This window comes from Erigeron canadensis, chromosome 7, assembly GCF_010389155.1.
Source record: "Erigeron canadensis isolate Cc75 chromosome 7, C_canadensis_v1, whole genome shotgun sequence".
NCBI lineage: Eukaryota > Viridiplantae > Streptophyta > Magnoliopsida > Asterales > Asteraceae > Erigeron > Erigeron canadensis.
The window spans coordinates 31210482-31228467 of record NC_057767.1 but is presented as its reverse complement, the minus strand read 5'-3'; the positions used below and the strand labels follow the sequence as shown (position 1 = coordinate 31228467).

The 17986-nt window shown below is 31.0% G+C and overlaps 1 protein-coding gene across 1 annotated transcript; it reads left to right on the top strand.

Annotated features, from left to right (window-relative positions):
* Positions 1-2223: 2223 nt before the first annotated feature.
* Positions 2224-7411, top strand: LOC122608687 (UDP-xylose transporter 2). The gene is made up of 9 exons (XM_043781777.1): positions 2224-2348; positions 2479-2528; positions 2666-2823; positions 4264-4448; positions 4678-4745; positions 5766-5898; positions 6030-6191; positions 6610-6882; positions 6972-7411. The coding sequence occupies exons 3-9, from the start codon at positions 2700-2702 to the stop codon at positions 7086-7088; spliced, it is 1062 nt and encodes a 353-aa protein (XP_043637712.1). The 5' UTR covers positions 2224-2348; positions 2479-2528; positions 2666-2699; the 3' UTR covers positions 7089-7411.
* Positions 7412-17986: the final 10575 nt, after the last annotated feature.

Sequence of the window (17986 nt, the reverse complement as noted above, 5' to 3'; positions counted from 1 at the left end):
ATGCATTAATAATAAACTAGAAATACATTAACCATAATCCTAAAAGATACATTAATAATTCATGTTACGATTTAGCTAGATAAACATAACACTAGATAAACATTAACCATAAACCTAAAACATTAGCTAGATAAACATAACGCTAGATAAACATTAACCATAAACCTAAATAAACATTAAGGTATCACTTAAAATTACTCCTTACTCCTCGTCATTGTTGTCTTCGTCTCCGTTCACATATTTCATGTTACGCTCCATCGCTCGCCTTTGGAGAACTTGCATGGTCTTGAGTTGTTCACCCGAATAGCCTTCTAGTTTCTTTCCTAAAATCTTGAAGTCGTTTTGTTCTTGATGACGAAGACTAGCAATACGGTTAATTGTCTCGTTTAACAAGTCGATTTTTGCTTCTTTGTTCGAATGACTTGATGATGATGAAACAAGGCGTCTTGCTACTGCTGCCAACTTGCTAGTTTTTTTTTCCCCATAATCAGGTCTACGTGGTTCTTGGAACTCTGGCATATCATCTTTATCGAGTAGATATGAAAGTATATAAATTGATAGAAATGTATGGTAGAATAGTTAAATATTGAGTCTATTACTACATAAAAATTTCATTGACGTATAACTTTTATACATATTCATTAATAAATTTACTTTTTTTTCAAGGTTATTAATAGTTACTTTATTGAATATATAGAACTAAATGTTATATTGATTGATGTATATATATTACTGAGATGAATTCATTAAAATAAATAAAGATCTACAATTAGTAACTTATAGGGTATTAAATATTCTAACTATCTTCCACCAAAGCAATTATTAGTAACTTAAGCCTTAAATATATTAAAAGGACCATATTTATTTACTAAAAGCGAAAAGAGGAAGGAATGTCGTGTATCGGCATATACATCAAGAATCTTGATGAAGTGGTCTAATATAACATGTGTGATAATATGGGATTAGCAGTGTCCTAATATAACATGTGTGATAAGAATAAAGTATTTAAAATTTTGTTCATAATGCCAAGAACTTAACCATTTTTAAAAAGAAAATGAAAACAAAGTTCAAACAATAATTGTTTGGAGACCATTAGACCAAGATTCGAATTTTGAGGCAAACCATTTTTACTAATAACTTTTTATTGTACCTATGAAGTACGAGCGAGTGGGTTGTTGGTTTTTTCTAGATTTAAAGTAATTTAGGACGTTGAAATGTTATGTGCGGCTGGATTGGTCATTCAAGTAATGACCTCTAACCAATAAATCAATTCATGTTTGCATTTCTACTAACATGGTACACACGTAATGAGACAATGGTTATGGCGGCGACAACGTGGTCGTGGGGGTGACTGTTAGTGATAAAGACAACGTCGGGTGGTGGTTAGGAATGAAAATGGGTCGGATTCGGGGCGGGTAGTACCATACCCGAACCCGACCTGATAACCATCGGGTATAAAATATTGCCCAAAACTGACCCGATACTCGATCCCCATTAAGAAACCCGATACTCGACCTGTTAACTTTCTTTTTGTTTCTCATGTTGCCACACTTGCTGTAATCATACATTAAATCTATTTGTTTCTCATTCGAATACTCCTTCTAACAAAATAAAATAATGGGTAACTCCTTTTTAAGATTTAATTGGTAAGATGGTTATTAAATGAGTGGAGAACAACCAAAAAAGACAAATATGAAAGAGAATGAAATATTAAGATAGAAAGATAAAATTTAAATGAGACCGTTGAATGAGTATATAGATTGAAAAATGTGAATAGAAAAAGTGAATGAAGAAAATAACGTTACATCAAAATGTTTTTATTTAATGAAAAGCTTATTGATTTATTTTAAAAGGTAAAAATTGATAGTGTAATTTAATCTATAAAGGACTATATTTTTAATAATAATATAGGATTATTTAGTTGGTCATTAAAAATAAAATAAAAAAATATTTTTACCTTATATATCATGTCTAATACACATTAATAAAGGATCAGGACCGTCCATTGTCCATGATGAAGTACATCACCGGCACAAAATCAGCCGGAAAACCACATTCAAAAAAATAAGTCAATCAAATCCCAAAATAATACAAGATATTTTCCCCCTTTCTTTTCTCTGTAGATTCACATTATTAATTACACACACTTACACGCACACCACTCTCACATCACTACTCTCTCTCTCACACACATCCCATTCTATTATATATTCATATACATATACATATATCTATATACGTATACCTATACCTATACACACACATACATATATATATATACAATTTGTATTTGTATATTTTTGCATCAAAATTTTCACCTAACGCGCTTTCAAGTACACTGATCTCAGGTTTAACTTCTTTTTTATACTTATACATTCTGTATATATATGTGTGTGTGTGTATTTGTATGTGTGTATGTATGTATGTATGTATCTCTATTAAAATTTCATATTTTTTGTTATGTGATATTGAATGTAGAGTTGCAGATCTGAAGTTTATTTTGCTTGTTTTGAAGTTACTGTAATGAGGTAATATTTTTATATATTTATGAATTATTTTAATTTAGTTTATGAAAGTTAGGTTGATTTTAGATTTATATATATATATATATATATATGTATGTATGTATTATATGTGTAATTGTGTATGTTTATTTGGTGGTTAGATTTTGAGATAATAAGGAATAAGGAAGAGAGAAAATGGGGGAAGGACAGCAGAGGTTTCAGTTAGGAACAGTTGGAGCGTTGGGATTATCCGTGATTTCGTCGGTTTCTATCGTGATTTGTAACAAGGCATTGATAAGCACTCTTGGTTTCACTTTTGGTAAGTTATTTGTTAAGAATTTTGTACTTTTGAAATGTTTGTATGATAATTTTTGTGGATGGATTGCAAATGTGTGTTATGAGTAATTGCGGTTAGGAAACGTAGCTAGTGATCCTTTGTATGTCATTTTTATAGCCCTGTTAGGTGATTGTGTGTTAAAATGGTTTGGGGTACTTCATATTTGGTAGATTCTAGTTGTAAAATTGTTTGCATTTGATGCCATTTGGAGATTCTAGTTGATACTTGAAACTCGTTTGAAATTTTATTATCGTTAGATCTAAGCATGGTCGTTATAGCAAAAAGTGTGCTGTTTATTGAAATACTATTAACTCTAGGATTCTAGGAAACAACAACGATGTGACTGATATAACAAGCGTGTCAACCAGTTAATGGGTGACTATTTTGGGCTTGATTTGATATGGTAAAGATTAAAGACTTGATAGTAAGTGTCGCACCAATTCAGCTACATCTGGCCTTTTTAGACCGGGGACGTAAAAGTAAGTGTGAAGTACACAATCTGATTATGGATAATGATTACTTGTCCTGTATTTATCACCTTCATGTAGTATACCCAAATCCCTGGTTCCAGCAGGCCACTGATTGTTTTCTACAAACGTTTTGACGCTATAAAATGGTTATTGGTTACGTTCTTGATAATTGACTCACACTAACTCAGTAATCCTAGAGTAATACACATGCCAAAGTTGTGACAATCATCAAAACTAAAGAAATGCAAAGTGTGGCTTGGAGACAATAAATCAATTGTAAACTACGTGAAACAAATTATGAAAGATGCTTTAGAGAAGTAATAAAAGAGTCTCCCCAGTCCCACCATATCCTGCAAAAGTATTGTTGATTTCCCCGTAATCCCAACTGCTATAATGGTGTCCAACCAACTGATCCAACCTCACCAATTAGTATTTCTGATAGAGATCAAGATAATATTGTGGCTCAGATTGGGATTGAACCCGGGTGTATATTCGTATGGCCCTTTCTTCGGAACCAAATGGTTTATACACTAGATGTGGACAACTAGAGATCAGCTAATCCGCGGAAATGAGGACTGAAAACATTGTGGATAACTTGAAAGTAGCTAATGTGCTATGATTCATTGATACCTGTTTATCTAGTCATATATGTTGCTATTATATCTGTATTCATAGTAGCTAACATTCTCTTGTATGACTTATAAAGTATCACTATATCGTTAAATGAGCAAGTAAAGTTGTTAAGCACATTTTTGATCACTAAATACCTTTGGAGTATGTCAACCTTGTTCCTGTTTACATTGTTTTATAGAAGTTAAATAGAAACTTCCCAAGTCTGAAGGTGCTTTTGCAACATCCGTCTTTGCTTCACGATAACCTGCCTTTTGAGACAGCTATATGTATGTTACATTAGATTATATTGTTGACTTCAAACTCACTTATGCTTACTCAGCCACAACTTTGACAAGCTGGCATCTTTTGGTCACATTTTGTTCATTGCACGTCGCATTATGGATGAAATTTTTTGAGCACAAGCCTTTTGATTCAAGAGCTGTCATGGGCTTTGGTATATTGAATGGGATCTCCATTGGACTTCTAAACCTCAGCCTGGGTTTCAATTCTGTTGGATTTTACCAGGTAAATATCTAGAATGTTCTTTTTTTCTACACCACCAAAAGCATTTATTGTTTAGAAATATAGTTCCCAAGTGCAATTGCTCAAAACTCTAATTAAATATTCTCTTTACATTAGATTATGTTGGTGTTAGGGACTTGGGGTGTGTATAAGATTGTCATCTTCCAAGTCTAATGAGCATCAGGTTTCTGTTTGTATCGTGACTTAATATGTGTTCATGGTCTTATTGTAGATGACAAAACTAGCAATCATCCCATGCACCGTACTTTTGGAGACACTTTTCTTCAGCAAGCAATTCAGGTTAACTTATTATCTATAATGTTTCTTTCTGTATCTGCTTACACAGGGTATTAACATTTCCAGCCCATATACTTACCATTTATGTTGCTTCAAATCTGTTACTTTAAGATCGATAACTGACATGTTATTAAAACAATCCAAAATAATCATGTTGCTAAAGTCAAAACGTTAAAACCCGGTGCAACTTATTGATAAGATCTTAAACGGTAGTTTTATTAATGATATAGAAATAGAGCAAGAATTACAAAAGTCGGATGCTTTCGAGAGGCAGCCTTCTCTCCGTAACAATAGTTTCCAGAATAATTCCAATACCCTCCTCTCTCCTATTACCGTCCTATTTATTAATATCCCTAACTTATTCAACAAGAAATAATAATAAAAAGTAATTAAACGTAATTAAGGAAACAATGAATTTCCCAGCACCACACTTATTCATTAATTGCTAGAAACCCCCCTGACTTGTTTATGGCGCCTCTTGTAAATTATTTCATAATCTTTAGCTGGAATTTGATTCGTATCACTTATGTGGGCTGGCTTGCACATACAGGGTAGAGGTGGGAAGTTTGGCTGGTCGGATAGGTTGGTAGGGTAAAAAACCTGTTCAGATTGAAAGACCTCAAATACGTCATTTTTAATGCGAGACAAAGCATACCAGGCTTGGTAGGATTGGTTGGGCCCACAAACACTTTCTTCTTTCTATCTTTCCATCTATTATAATAATGTGTTTAAGAACAAATGTATTACAGTATAATCTAAATTTTTTAAAGGAGTGCCATTTAGGTGGCTCTATGCATTGTAAAAAGACTTTGGGTAACTTTTAGCCTCTTCGACCCTTCTATCTATTACCTTTTTTTCTTATGTGACCCTTTTAAGGTAAAATCAACTCATAACGGATCCATTAATAAGATATATTGTTGGAACTTTCACCTGTGATAAACAGGGTGATCCTTATTGGCTTATTCTAACTATCTTCACTGGCATACTATATTAACCCTAACATTTTCTTGTATCCATCTGTAGTAAAAAAGTCCGGTTTTCGTTAACCATCTTGCTTTTGGGAGTTGGAATCGCAACAGTAACTGACCTGCAGCTCAATCTCATGGGCAGCATTTTATCTGTACTTGCCATATTAACAACTTGTGTGGCTCAAATTGTATCCTTGAACTCTTTTGTTACTTTTAAAAGTCATGATCTGTTTTACTCTTGCATCAGCATCTTTCTGCTCATATTATTCACAAGTCAATTGCATAAACATACTGTCAGTCCTTAATCTTTTGCTTACAGATGACAAATACAATCCAGAAGAAGTTCAAGGTTTCTTCGACACAGTTGCTCTACCAATCATGCCCATATCAAGCTCTTATTCTGTTCGTTGTAGGCCCATTTTTAGATGCCCTATTAACGAATCAAAACGTTTTTTCTTTCAAATACACGCCTCAAGTGCTGGTGAGGACCAACCTATCTTTTTCTTAGCAGAGGTTGAACTTTTGACCCATTTAATTTTGAATGGGTCAATTTGCTTTATGTTTTACCTGTAATGGGTCAAATGGATAGGTCGACAAAAGTGCGCCACAGTTTTTACAGTGCATAAAACCTCATAAATCATATTTTAAAAATTTAATTACTGTTTTGTTGAAATAATGTTTATTTTGTAATCATATTTGACATGATAATTACCCAATATGAAATGAAACATTTTGGCCAAAAGTTTTTCATGTTAACCAAACCTGACTCGTTCGACAAGTGTAGAAAGTTCCACATTTTGATCCAACCTTGATTGAGCCATTACCCAAGCTATCTGGCCTACACAATTTGCGACCACTAATATTAATTGAATGTGAATCTAAACTTTCTCTAATTGCAGGCGTTTATCGTTCTCTCCTGCCTTATTTCTGTTTCTGTCAACTTCAGTACTTTTCTAGTAATTGGGAAAACATCACCAGTGACTTATCAGGTGTTGGGTCACTTGAAAACGTGTTTAGTTTTAGCATTTGGTTATGTTCTATTACACGACCCATTCAGTTGGAGAAACATTTTAGGAATTCTCATTGCCGTTGTGGGTATGGGGCTCTATTCATATTTCTGTACTCGCGATACACAACCAAAGGCCACTGAAGCATCAACGCAATTTTCTCAGGTACATTACAATCCACATTGCTTTCAAGATGTCATAAATTCGCAAGGCACAAGCCAACTAACTTTATAATTTTATTAATGTTTTTGAAGACTAATGAAAGTGAGAGCGATCCTTTAATTAATGCCGAAAAAGGAACGCATGTGTCAAGCGAGGTCAGTCCTCAGAAACCACCAGTATGGAACTCAGATAAGGATCTCCATGCGTAATGAGTCGACAATTTTTCAATCTTCAGGTATAAATACCATCTATTCCCAAATATTACACGTGTTCGACTTATCAAACCGCTACCACCATCAGCATCGTCACTTGATTGGAAATCGTAGCCTATAAGAAGTTTTTAGGAGTCAATTCATTTTGATTGAAGTTTTCACTTTTTTATATAGCGAGTCTTATTACTATGGTGTAAAATGCAGATTGAGGTGACTGAATAGAAAAACAAAATGATATATATATGGAACCTGACTTTACTATTGTGTTGTATTATTTTATCTCCGTTAAGGAAGTTAATCAAATCTTTTTTTGGTAACAATGATGTATGAGATTGTTCTCTATTAGGTAAAGAAACGCCCATTAGCAATGCTCTCTTGTGGCCTAAATATATCATTTGTTTAATCACCATCTTGCATCAACGATTTCTTGTTATATCATAATGTTTAAGGGAAAAATATCCGTACTGCACCGCTTTACTTATCTTAGGTAAACCCATGTTAAAAAAAGTTGTAAATTAAACCTTTGAATTTGATAAACATCCAACCCCCCCACCCCCCGAATTTTATATAATCCCCCCTGAATTTTACATAATCTCTCCCTGCTTTACCTAAGATAGGTACCGTATGTTTTACCTAACCTTTCCCTAATGTTTAATATATAAATTATGAATCAACTACTTTTGCTGCTGATTGGGAGTATGGCCAAGGTAGTTATGATTGTCCAGATTTTTGGTGTGTCATGTTAGTAGGATTCTCAGTAAAACCTAGCTGTTACAAATAGTTTTTTGAGTCACAAAATGTGTAAAAAGGAACCCATAAGAGGTTACTAAACAATAAGCTTAGTATTTTTTAAAATTTTTTTACCTGCTATTGATGGATAAAAATATCGTTGCATTGGTAAGGCATCACCGTCTAGTAATGAATTTGTCCATGGAGAATGTCGGTTTATTATTTTTGAGCCTTTGTATCTTTCTTTAAAATTGATGTGCAAGCTCATAAACCTACTTAAGATTCTTATCCTCCAAAATCTAATACATCGTGCAACCCCTTTCTTGGGTATCATTATCTGGGCAATAATCAAGGCTTTAAGGGTTTCATTGTCTAATAAATCTCTCCTTAAGTAAGACCGTTATTATATATAGTGTTGAGATGTCTAGGAATCTTATTGTCATTTTCTTATAGCTTTTTGGGCCTATCCTTTGATTCATACCCTATATCTTGTTGCTTGTTAACCTATCTCGACCTTGATCATGGGGATACCAGGGTCATTTCAAAGCTCTCTTCTGCTCATAAGGCGTGGGCATTTTTTCTTTCCCTACTGTTGCCTCATTATGATACTGTAACAAGTTTGGTAGACTTGCAAAGATGTTTAAAAATTAAGAGAGAATAAGTAAAATTCAAATTATTTTTTTTTGGCATGTTTTTAGACTCATCAAACTAGTCATATATGGCTATTCATCCATTTCGCTCCAATTTCAACATGTTTGAACCCAGGTAACGTTCAGACTATGAGGCCAATAAATCATTTATTATGCCCCATCTAGTTAAAAGTATGCTGGTGCATTTTTATCAAGTATTACCACTCTCTAGTCTCTACCATCTCGGGCCTCGGCTATTATCTCTGCTATTTGCCAACTTTTATTTTATTTCAGATTTTCAGCTAGCATCTCTGTTATTTAACTTTCATCTCAATTTTTTGTTCTCGCTTCCTCCCCCAATCAAACTATGGGGACATATTATGTTTGATAAAAAAAAAAAACTATGGGGACATATTCAAAAGATTTTCTTTTTTATTTTATTTAAAAAAATGCAATTTTACTTTGCTCTTAAGCTATCTCAAATAATCTTTAGTCACTCATGCCATAGAATGAATCATTGAAACATGGATTTTGCCAAAAAGGCAAGAGTTTTTAAGTGAGCTAAGATTATATTGTAATCCAAAAGATGTATGAGTTATTTTTAGTATATACATTAGTCACTTAGCTTATCGTATTAGGCTAATTATTCGTTTGACCCAGTATTTTGTCTTGATCTATAGCCTACTATGGTAGAGCTCGAAACAAATTGAACGGAGACGTAGGAAGCTTGCTCATATTCATGGGTTTAAACAAACCTATTTTCATTTTCATTTTAGTAATTTTTGATTTGATCAAACATTTAAACAAACATATTGTTAGCAAAATAAGCTACTCAAAATAAGCATAATACACATACATACAATATTCAAAATATAGGCGCATGATAATATATTCCCTTGTATTTGTTCGAGTTCATTTACTTTATTCAAGTGGTTCTGGAGACAGAGATCAAGGTTTCTATACTCATGTCTTTCAAAGGTCGGAGATCATTTTCTATCTTAAATATAATTTGAAAATAGTCTCTTTACACTGTCGTGTTAGGAGTAAAGTTGTTTACATCTTAACCTTCCCCATACACCATCATTCAAACCCCGTGAAAGACGCCATTGGATGCTTGCTTACTTATTTTTACCAATTATTTTCCAACTATTTCTTGAATTATCCTATTTCGTACCAATGTAAACCCCCACTCCGTGAAAGACGGCATTAAATGTTTGCTTACTTTCTTTTACATACAATGTAAACCCCTAATCCGTGCGCCCTTAATTTGTACCAAAATAATTGTTCGGGATTAGAGTGAAAATGAGTGAATAATCCAATTTTCCATCTCATCCTTAGTTTACATTAGTATTACAAATAGCAATTAAATATTAAAAAATTAGATAAATGTTAATGTTAAAAGTAGTTGTTAATAAATAAATAAAATTAAGCTATAGCATTTTTGTTAGATGGTATATATGTTTTGTTTTATGTGAATACTAAGTTTTTAGGACCAAAAGGAACATTTCTAGATATATATAAAAAGGAAACTTTAATTTATAATTGGAGAAGTATCAATCTTTAGATAAAGTTCAACTTTTAATTAGAGTCGTTATATCAAACAATGATGTCATATACCTTATTTAACTTTTTTAGATATAATTTTATTTTAATAAATTTAAATTATTATTATTTCCTTAATTAAGTTTGTAGACATTAATAATTAATGTTTTTAATGATATAATTATGAAAACTAATATTTATATATTTTACATTTTATCTTTAAAATTAATTTTTAATTTTTCAACAATAAAGTTTTCATTTTTAACGTAATACGTTTTTATTAAGTTATATTTTTGTATAGGATTTTTATCATATAACAAATAAAATTTAGTTATAAGGATTTTTGTATAAGACTTTTATCATATAACGTTTTTATTAAATAAATGTTTTTGGACTAAAAAACAAATAGGAAGTCAATAGTAAGTTATCACAATTACGTATCAGAAAAATTATTGTATAAAAATTGCAATGATATTGTGCATAATCTTAACTTAGATTAACATAACATGAGATATATAGATTGATAATTAAGTTACTTATTAATTTTAGTGTATAACTAAATTATTCGAACAAAACGTTAAAGCACAAGTACAATGACAATGTAGACATTCCGGATGAAAGACTCCAGAGATATCAAAACCTTACTTAGCGAGATCTCTAATAGATAATGTAAGTCAATGTTAACCGGAAACTAAATGACCACTAATGTAACTCTATGTTTTTTGTGATTTAATTCTTACCTGGTTAAATGTTAGTCAACTTATGATATTATAAAAATTTAACATGACACTAATTATATATATTTTCTACGTATTACGTGGATAATAATATAGTAATAAAATAAAAGGAAAGGAAAAATGAAAAATTCAAATAAACCGTTACTAATGTTTATTAACAAAATCGTTGAAGTTTTTAATTATGAAAAATAATATATCATATTTAAACATTAACCGAATAATCCTTTTAACAATTCGATTACATAACAAGAAAATAATTTTATCTTTGGTTTAATTATACTAAATTTCATAATCTAATTTTTAAGAAGATCATTAAACTTATTTAAAAAAAAAATATATTAGTTCCTTTTAATTATCTATACTTATTTATAAAATAAACTAGTCATTCTCTAGTTAAAACTTTCTACCTTTAAAATACTTAAATTACCCTTAACTTTCAATACGTTTTCAACTCACATACTACATCTACTCAAAATATTTCTAATATATTTTCTAACCCTATCTATTGAAACTATTTCTTTTCCTTTTTCACTAATTTAAATATCAACTATAATATTCTTAATGAAATTTATTTACAACATACATCATTTAACCCTTAAAATAACTACACTACCTCTTTTTACATCAATTACCTTTACATTAATGACCACTCCGTTACCACCGCCGGAGCCACCACCACCCTTCGCCGCCACCGTCGCCGCAATGCGCGGGTACCTCACTCGTTAATTTATATAACATATAACCACCGATATAACTATCTATACAGCCCAACTACTTTAATTATATATACATTTCGTTTTACAAGTAGTACGATATAAAACATGATCACGTAGAGTATGTGGTAAGTATTTTTTTTCTTCTGTTTTTTTGTTAATGATGATTAGGATATTTTTGGGAAAAACTACAATGTTGACTTTTGACAACAAAATAACCAATTATTACAAGTATTAATAAATAGCAATGCAATACTATATATAGAATAAATATAAATATTATAGGTGTAATGAAATATACTTGTTGAAATGAAATTTTAATCTATTATTCAACCATATATATGTGTGTAAGTTATAGTCATGCTATATTGCTATATACTATTTTTTTTCCATCTACATTTACAAAGTTAAATACATATAAATTAAATTTGTTTGAAACTACACATATCTATTAGTAATTGTATTTCTATTTATAAAATTGGTAAAGTAAAAACCATGGGGTTGTAAAATGTAACATATAAAGCACACTGAAATAGAGGAAAAATCCGAGACTGTATTCGTCATCATCCACCCATCTACTTCTGTTTTTTTGCAAATTAATTCTTTATTTAATTGCCTTATATTCTGTGAAAATGCAAAAGAAAGATGTCATTCAAGACCTTAAACCATTAGTATTTCTACAAACCAACCTTAATGTTTGATGGCTCTACCATATATAACATTGAGCTCTACCTATGTTCACAGTCTTGTTTATTTATACTATATAATCCACATAACTTATTGTTTTTAAATTTCAAAATTTTTAATACAACAAAATTATCATTGTACCCTTTACAAGTTTACATCTATACTACTTATTAAAGAATATACCCCCATGTTGAAAGTTACATGGGAAGAAATATCTAAAATGTCCTTCCATGTAATATTTTAATCTACTACCCTTAAAATATATAATAATTTCACTTAGCACTCAGATATTTTCAGTGACACTACCCCTTAACATTAATGATTACGTTAAACTATCAATCCTTTATCTTTTAAAATATCTCCATTAACCCTTTATCTATACTACTTATTAAAAAAAAATATCCCATGTTGAAAGTTACATGGGGGGAAATGTCTAAAATGCTCTTCCATGTAATATTTTAATCTACTACCCTTAAAATATATAATAATTTCACTTAGCACTCAGATATTTTCAGTGACACTACTCCTTAACATTAATGATTACGTTAAACTATCAATCCTTTATCTTTTAAAATATCTCCATTAACCCTTTATATCAATAATCTACACCAATCGACGCCTCATCTGTCACTAACCGTCGCACCTGCCACCACATCGTCGCCGCCACGATCACCGCCGCATTGCGCGGGTAACGTACTAGTATTAATTAAATAATAATGATAAGGAGTAATAATTAATACCTTCCTTATACAAAAACACTTTTAGTTTTAAAAGTTTTATCTCATAAGGACTATTTAGGAATTTAATTAAAAAACAAGACCTCAACTAGTAAAACCATACTTGTGCAGAAAATCACTTCAATATTCAAGCAGCAATGAACCATAATGAGCTTGTAATAAAGCCGGCCTATAGATACACCCTCATATATATCTATACATGCGTGTGTATATATATATATATATATGTAATAAAAACTTACTATAAAGATAACTAGAGTTAGCAAAAGCCTTCAGCATTGAAACTTCTTTTTCCCTGATATTAAGAACTTTCATAAACCAGCTTTATATTCACAAAACTTTTTTTACAAAATTTTTCCCCAATTTTCATTTCCTTTTTCAGTAATTATGTTGTAATTCACCTTCAAAAACCCTTAAAAAAATCACTTCAAAAATTCACTTCAAAATCGCGTCAACTTAATTTTTTTTTTTTTTTAAAAAGTTACAAAAAAAAAATATTACTAGTTTACAATTATCACGTAATCTTGTAATGGAAGAGAACCATATACAACCGGATTATGTTATGCCTGAATTCGACTCGGTACTGGAGGAAACATGGACTGCTGGGAGTGATTCGATACGCGAGGTTTTGAAATGCGTATCACCAACATATGATTCATATGGAGAAAGGACCAACGTGATTAAATACATGCAAAGACTTATTAAGACTAATGTTGGAGTTCAGGTCCATTTCTTTTCCTTAATTTTCACTATATTTTCTCATCATTTGTTAATTTAATTGCATGATCGAGCAAAATACTTGATTTTAGTTGGACTCGGGTCGGGTCATAAACTCATAATGTGGGTTTGGGTCAACTGCTTTTCTTTTTTTAAAAACTTCATTTTAAGTTGTATATATTATTTGATTATTTAATTTAATCAACCTGGAAAAAAAAAATTCGAAAAATATTTACTGTATAATTGGTGGTCTTAACTTTTTGAAATTAATTGTGTGTTGATTTTTTTTAATTTCCCTCAACTGATTTATGTTTGGTTTTGTAATCTAGGGTTTTGACCGGATACGGGTTATGGGTCGGATACGGATATGGATGTGTGTGTCAACTTTTTTTTTTTTTCGAATTTCATTTTAAATTATTTAATTTTATCAGTTCATTTTTCATTAAATAAAAAATATACTAAATTAAATATCGCTTTAAAAGTGAAATGGGTTTGATATGCTTTGATTAATTTTGTGTTTTTACAAACTTTATATTATTAAAAACAAGAAGATATGATTAATTAATTTTCAAATCAGGTTTTTATATATTTTTTTTTTCTGAAATTGGGTTTTGGTTGATATATTACATTAATCCTAAATTGAATAATTTTTTAATGATCTTGTTGATTGCCAATCTTTACATGTTCTTTTTTCTGATAATCAACGATTAATTATGCATATTCTTGATGATTACTTTTCATTTTTAGTGTATATTAATACTTATATTAATAAAAGAGAATTGTTTCTAGCTAGAAATTTTTTCCTTATGTGGCATGCTAACATTTTTTGTTAAGCTATATTCTACAAATTTATGATGTCATAATTCTTTTTCTTTATTTTCAAAAACTCTTTAAGCTCTTTATTTTCTTACAAATTATTTTTCTTAGGCTCTTTTATTTTAATTTTATATCTACCATTGATTTATGTTAGTTACTTTTTACTTTTTAATCACCCTAATCAGTTTATATCTTAATTTTTATCTTTATAAGTATATATTGCATCTCCATATCAAAAAATATACTCGTAATAGATTGACAACAAATTACATACATACAACAACAACAATGATACCCAATCCGGCAAAAGCCGAGTTTGGGGGAGGTATAATGTAGACAACCTTACCCCTACACGAAGGTACAAAGGTTGCTTCTAAAAGGATTTATGGCCAAAAGAGGCAAAAGATAGAGTGTGTAAAAAGTTTAGTAACCATACATGTCGGTTGAATATCGTCTAACTACATTACAATTAGAGAAGAATAACAGAGACCATATTACACACTTTAGCGCAAAATGAACAATACATAGTAAAAAGGGCATTTAAACCTATTAAACATGTCCATGTGCATACAACCAAGCAGGAATTCAACAATTATAAGCGGTATGTGTAAGAACTCCCCTAAACCCCCTCCCAGCAAACCAAAGAAGCAAATAAGGTTGAACCAGACATACATAAGTCTATATATTTGTTCGTTTTAACTTATAAGTCTATATATTTGTTCGTTTTAACTTTTTAATTAAGCGGTCCAGGTTGAACCCGGGTTTATTAGCTAGTAATAGGTTAAAGTTAACTTCTTAATATTTGAGTATTTAGTGTGACTTAATTTGTAACGAATATTTGATCGAATTTTGTTAATATGGAGTACGTATAATCTTTGTTATAGATTGTGTTGATTGATGCATGTGGTTATACATTATATTATTTTGAATTACAACATGTTGTAAGTGGATTAGGGCTTAAACAACTCTACTGTTTGAGTAATTTCATCATCATCATATATGTGGTTATACATTATATTATGTTAGCTTCCTTTACAGGTAACTGTAACTCCTTTTCAGATTCTAGCTAGTCTACTATTTATTCATAGATCACTTATGAATATATGCTAATATATATGCAGTCAGGGTTGGATTTTTATTTTTTAAAATTTTTTTTTACATTCATGGATATTTTTTCCTTATGATGAGTTATCTTAATTGATATACTTTTATGGTAACTAGCTAGGTTTACCAAGAAGCTTAATTAGTCGTGTCAGTTTATGTGCCCGGATGAAATCTCCTTCATTCGTTATAATAGCCTATACTAATGTAATCTATTTAACAAATTTATGCAAAATGACAATTATATATTAGAATTTTTACTTACATAAACTCTTTTAATCGGTATATTCAAACTTCCCAAGTAGTTTTCAAATTACAATAACCTGCTAAATGATAGAGGTTCTTGTTAATTAATGAGCTAACTGATTATAATATCATCTCCTAACTGATCCAAGTTTGGCTTAGAAGTACTAAAGAGTCTGATTCGCGTACTTGTTTGAGATGACAGTGCTTATACATGCATGGATCGAATCTCCACTTATAATTAATAGCCTAATTGACCTAATCTATCTGACAAGTTCACAAAAAAGGACAAATAGAATTTTGATTTACGATAACTCTTTTGATTAGTGTATTAGAACTTGTCAAATAGATTACGTCAATATAAAGTAGTTTTGCCAAGTTTCCAAGTTACAAAAACCTGCTAAATGATTGATACTCTTGTTAATGAGGTCAATAACCTGCTAAATGATTGATGTTCTTGTCAATGTGCTTATTTGAGAGGATAGTGCTTATAGATGGGTGGAATTTCCGTTTATAGTTCATTATAATAGCCTATTGGCGAATGGCGTAATCTATTTGACAAGTTCACTAGAAGGGACAAATATAAAATGTTGATTTACATAAAATTTTTAATTGTTATGTATAGTTAGGAACTTAGGAATTAACTTCTTATATAGATTACGTCAATATAATTAGTTGTGTCGAGATCCATGTTGCAAAAAACCGGCTAAATGCTTGACATTCTTTGTTATATGCTTGTTTGAGAGGATACGGACGGGAGGAATCTCCATTTATTTTGCGGTACAATATACTGACGTAATTTATTAGAAAAGTTTACGAGAATATAAAATCTTGAATTAAATAAGGTTTTTGATTTTAATACTTGAACTTGTCAAGTAGATTACGTTAATACGAAGTAGTTTTGTCGAGTTTCCAAGCTACAAAAACCTGCTAAATGATTGATGTTCTTGTTAATGTGCACAATAACCTGCTAAATGATTGGCATTCTTGTTAATGTGATTGTTTGAGGGGACAGTGATGATTACAGACGGCACGTGGAATTTCCATTTATATTTCCTTATAATAGCCTATAGTGACGTGATCTGTTTGAGAAGTTCGCTAGAAAGGACAGATATAAAATCTTGATTTACGTAAACTATTTTGATCGGTATATATGTGAACATTTCAAATAGATACATCACTATATATAGTTTTGTCGGATTTCCAAGTTACAACAATCTGCTAAATGATTGACATTCGTGTTAATGTGCTTGTTTGAGAGACTAGTACTTATAAAGGGATGGAATCTCCATTTATTCATCATTACAGTTATGTACGTTCACGTAATCTATTTGACAAGCTCACCAGAAACGACAAATATAAATTCTCAATTTACGCACACATATAGTAGGGTTTCCAAGTTTATATAAGTATATACGAACGTGCACTATCTTCTCAGACTTTCACTAAACACAAATATATTCATTGCGTCTAAATTTTGCAGGTCTTCCCATATGGTTCAGTGCCCCTTAAGACTTATCTCCCTGAAGGTGATATTGATCTGAGCGCTATTAGTGTTCCTAAGAAAGAGGATACTTTGGCTAAGGCCATTTACAAAGTTCTTCAGTCTGAAGCGCAGAATGAAAATGCTAAATATGAAATACATGATCTCCAATTCATCAATGCTGAGGTTATTTTCATGATTCTGCATCTTTATTTTTGAAACTGTTAGCATTATAAGAATATATGCCTCATGTTAGCAACAGATTTCATGCACATGTTTCTATTAGTATTTCAAAGGAAGCTAAGGGAAACCATTCGTAATATCTTTTAATTACTTATTAGGGTATCTGCTTTTGATGATTTCAGTCAGGAAACCCCTTAATAAATCGACGTCATGAGAACTATGTTATACTATAAAGATGGTCTCATTCTTAAGCTTCTAAATATGAAATGTCTTCATCTTTCCTGATAAATTGCGGTGATATTGTTTTTATTGGCAGGTTAAACTTATTAAATGCATCGTGGGAGACATTATTATGGATTTGTCGTTTAACCAGTTAGGTGGACTTTGTTCATTGTGTTTTCTTGAGCAGGTAAAGTGGACATTCATTGCATGCCTGTAAAAGTGGTAAATTGGACGGGTTGGGTAACGGGTTTAAGTCAAAACGTAATGTTCATCAGTTATCTTCAGTATTACCATGATGATTGTTTTTACATATCTTGATGCAGGCCGATAAGTATATCAGAAAAGATCATATCTTC

Coding starts and splice junctions, on each gene's coding strand:
- LOC122608687 (XM_043781777.1), top strand. CDS start 2,700: ATGGGGGAAGGACAGCAGAGGTTTCAGTTAGGAACAGTTGGAGCGTTG. Junction 4,746..5,765: donor TTCTTCAGCAAGCAATTCAG/GTTAACTTATTA, acceptor ATCCATCTGTAG/TAAAAAAGTCCGGTTTTCGT. Junction 6,192..6,609: donor AATACACGCCTCAAGTGCTG/GTGAGGACCAAC, acceptor CTCTAATTGCAG/GCGTTTATCGTTCTCTCCTG.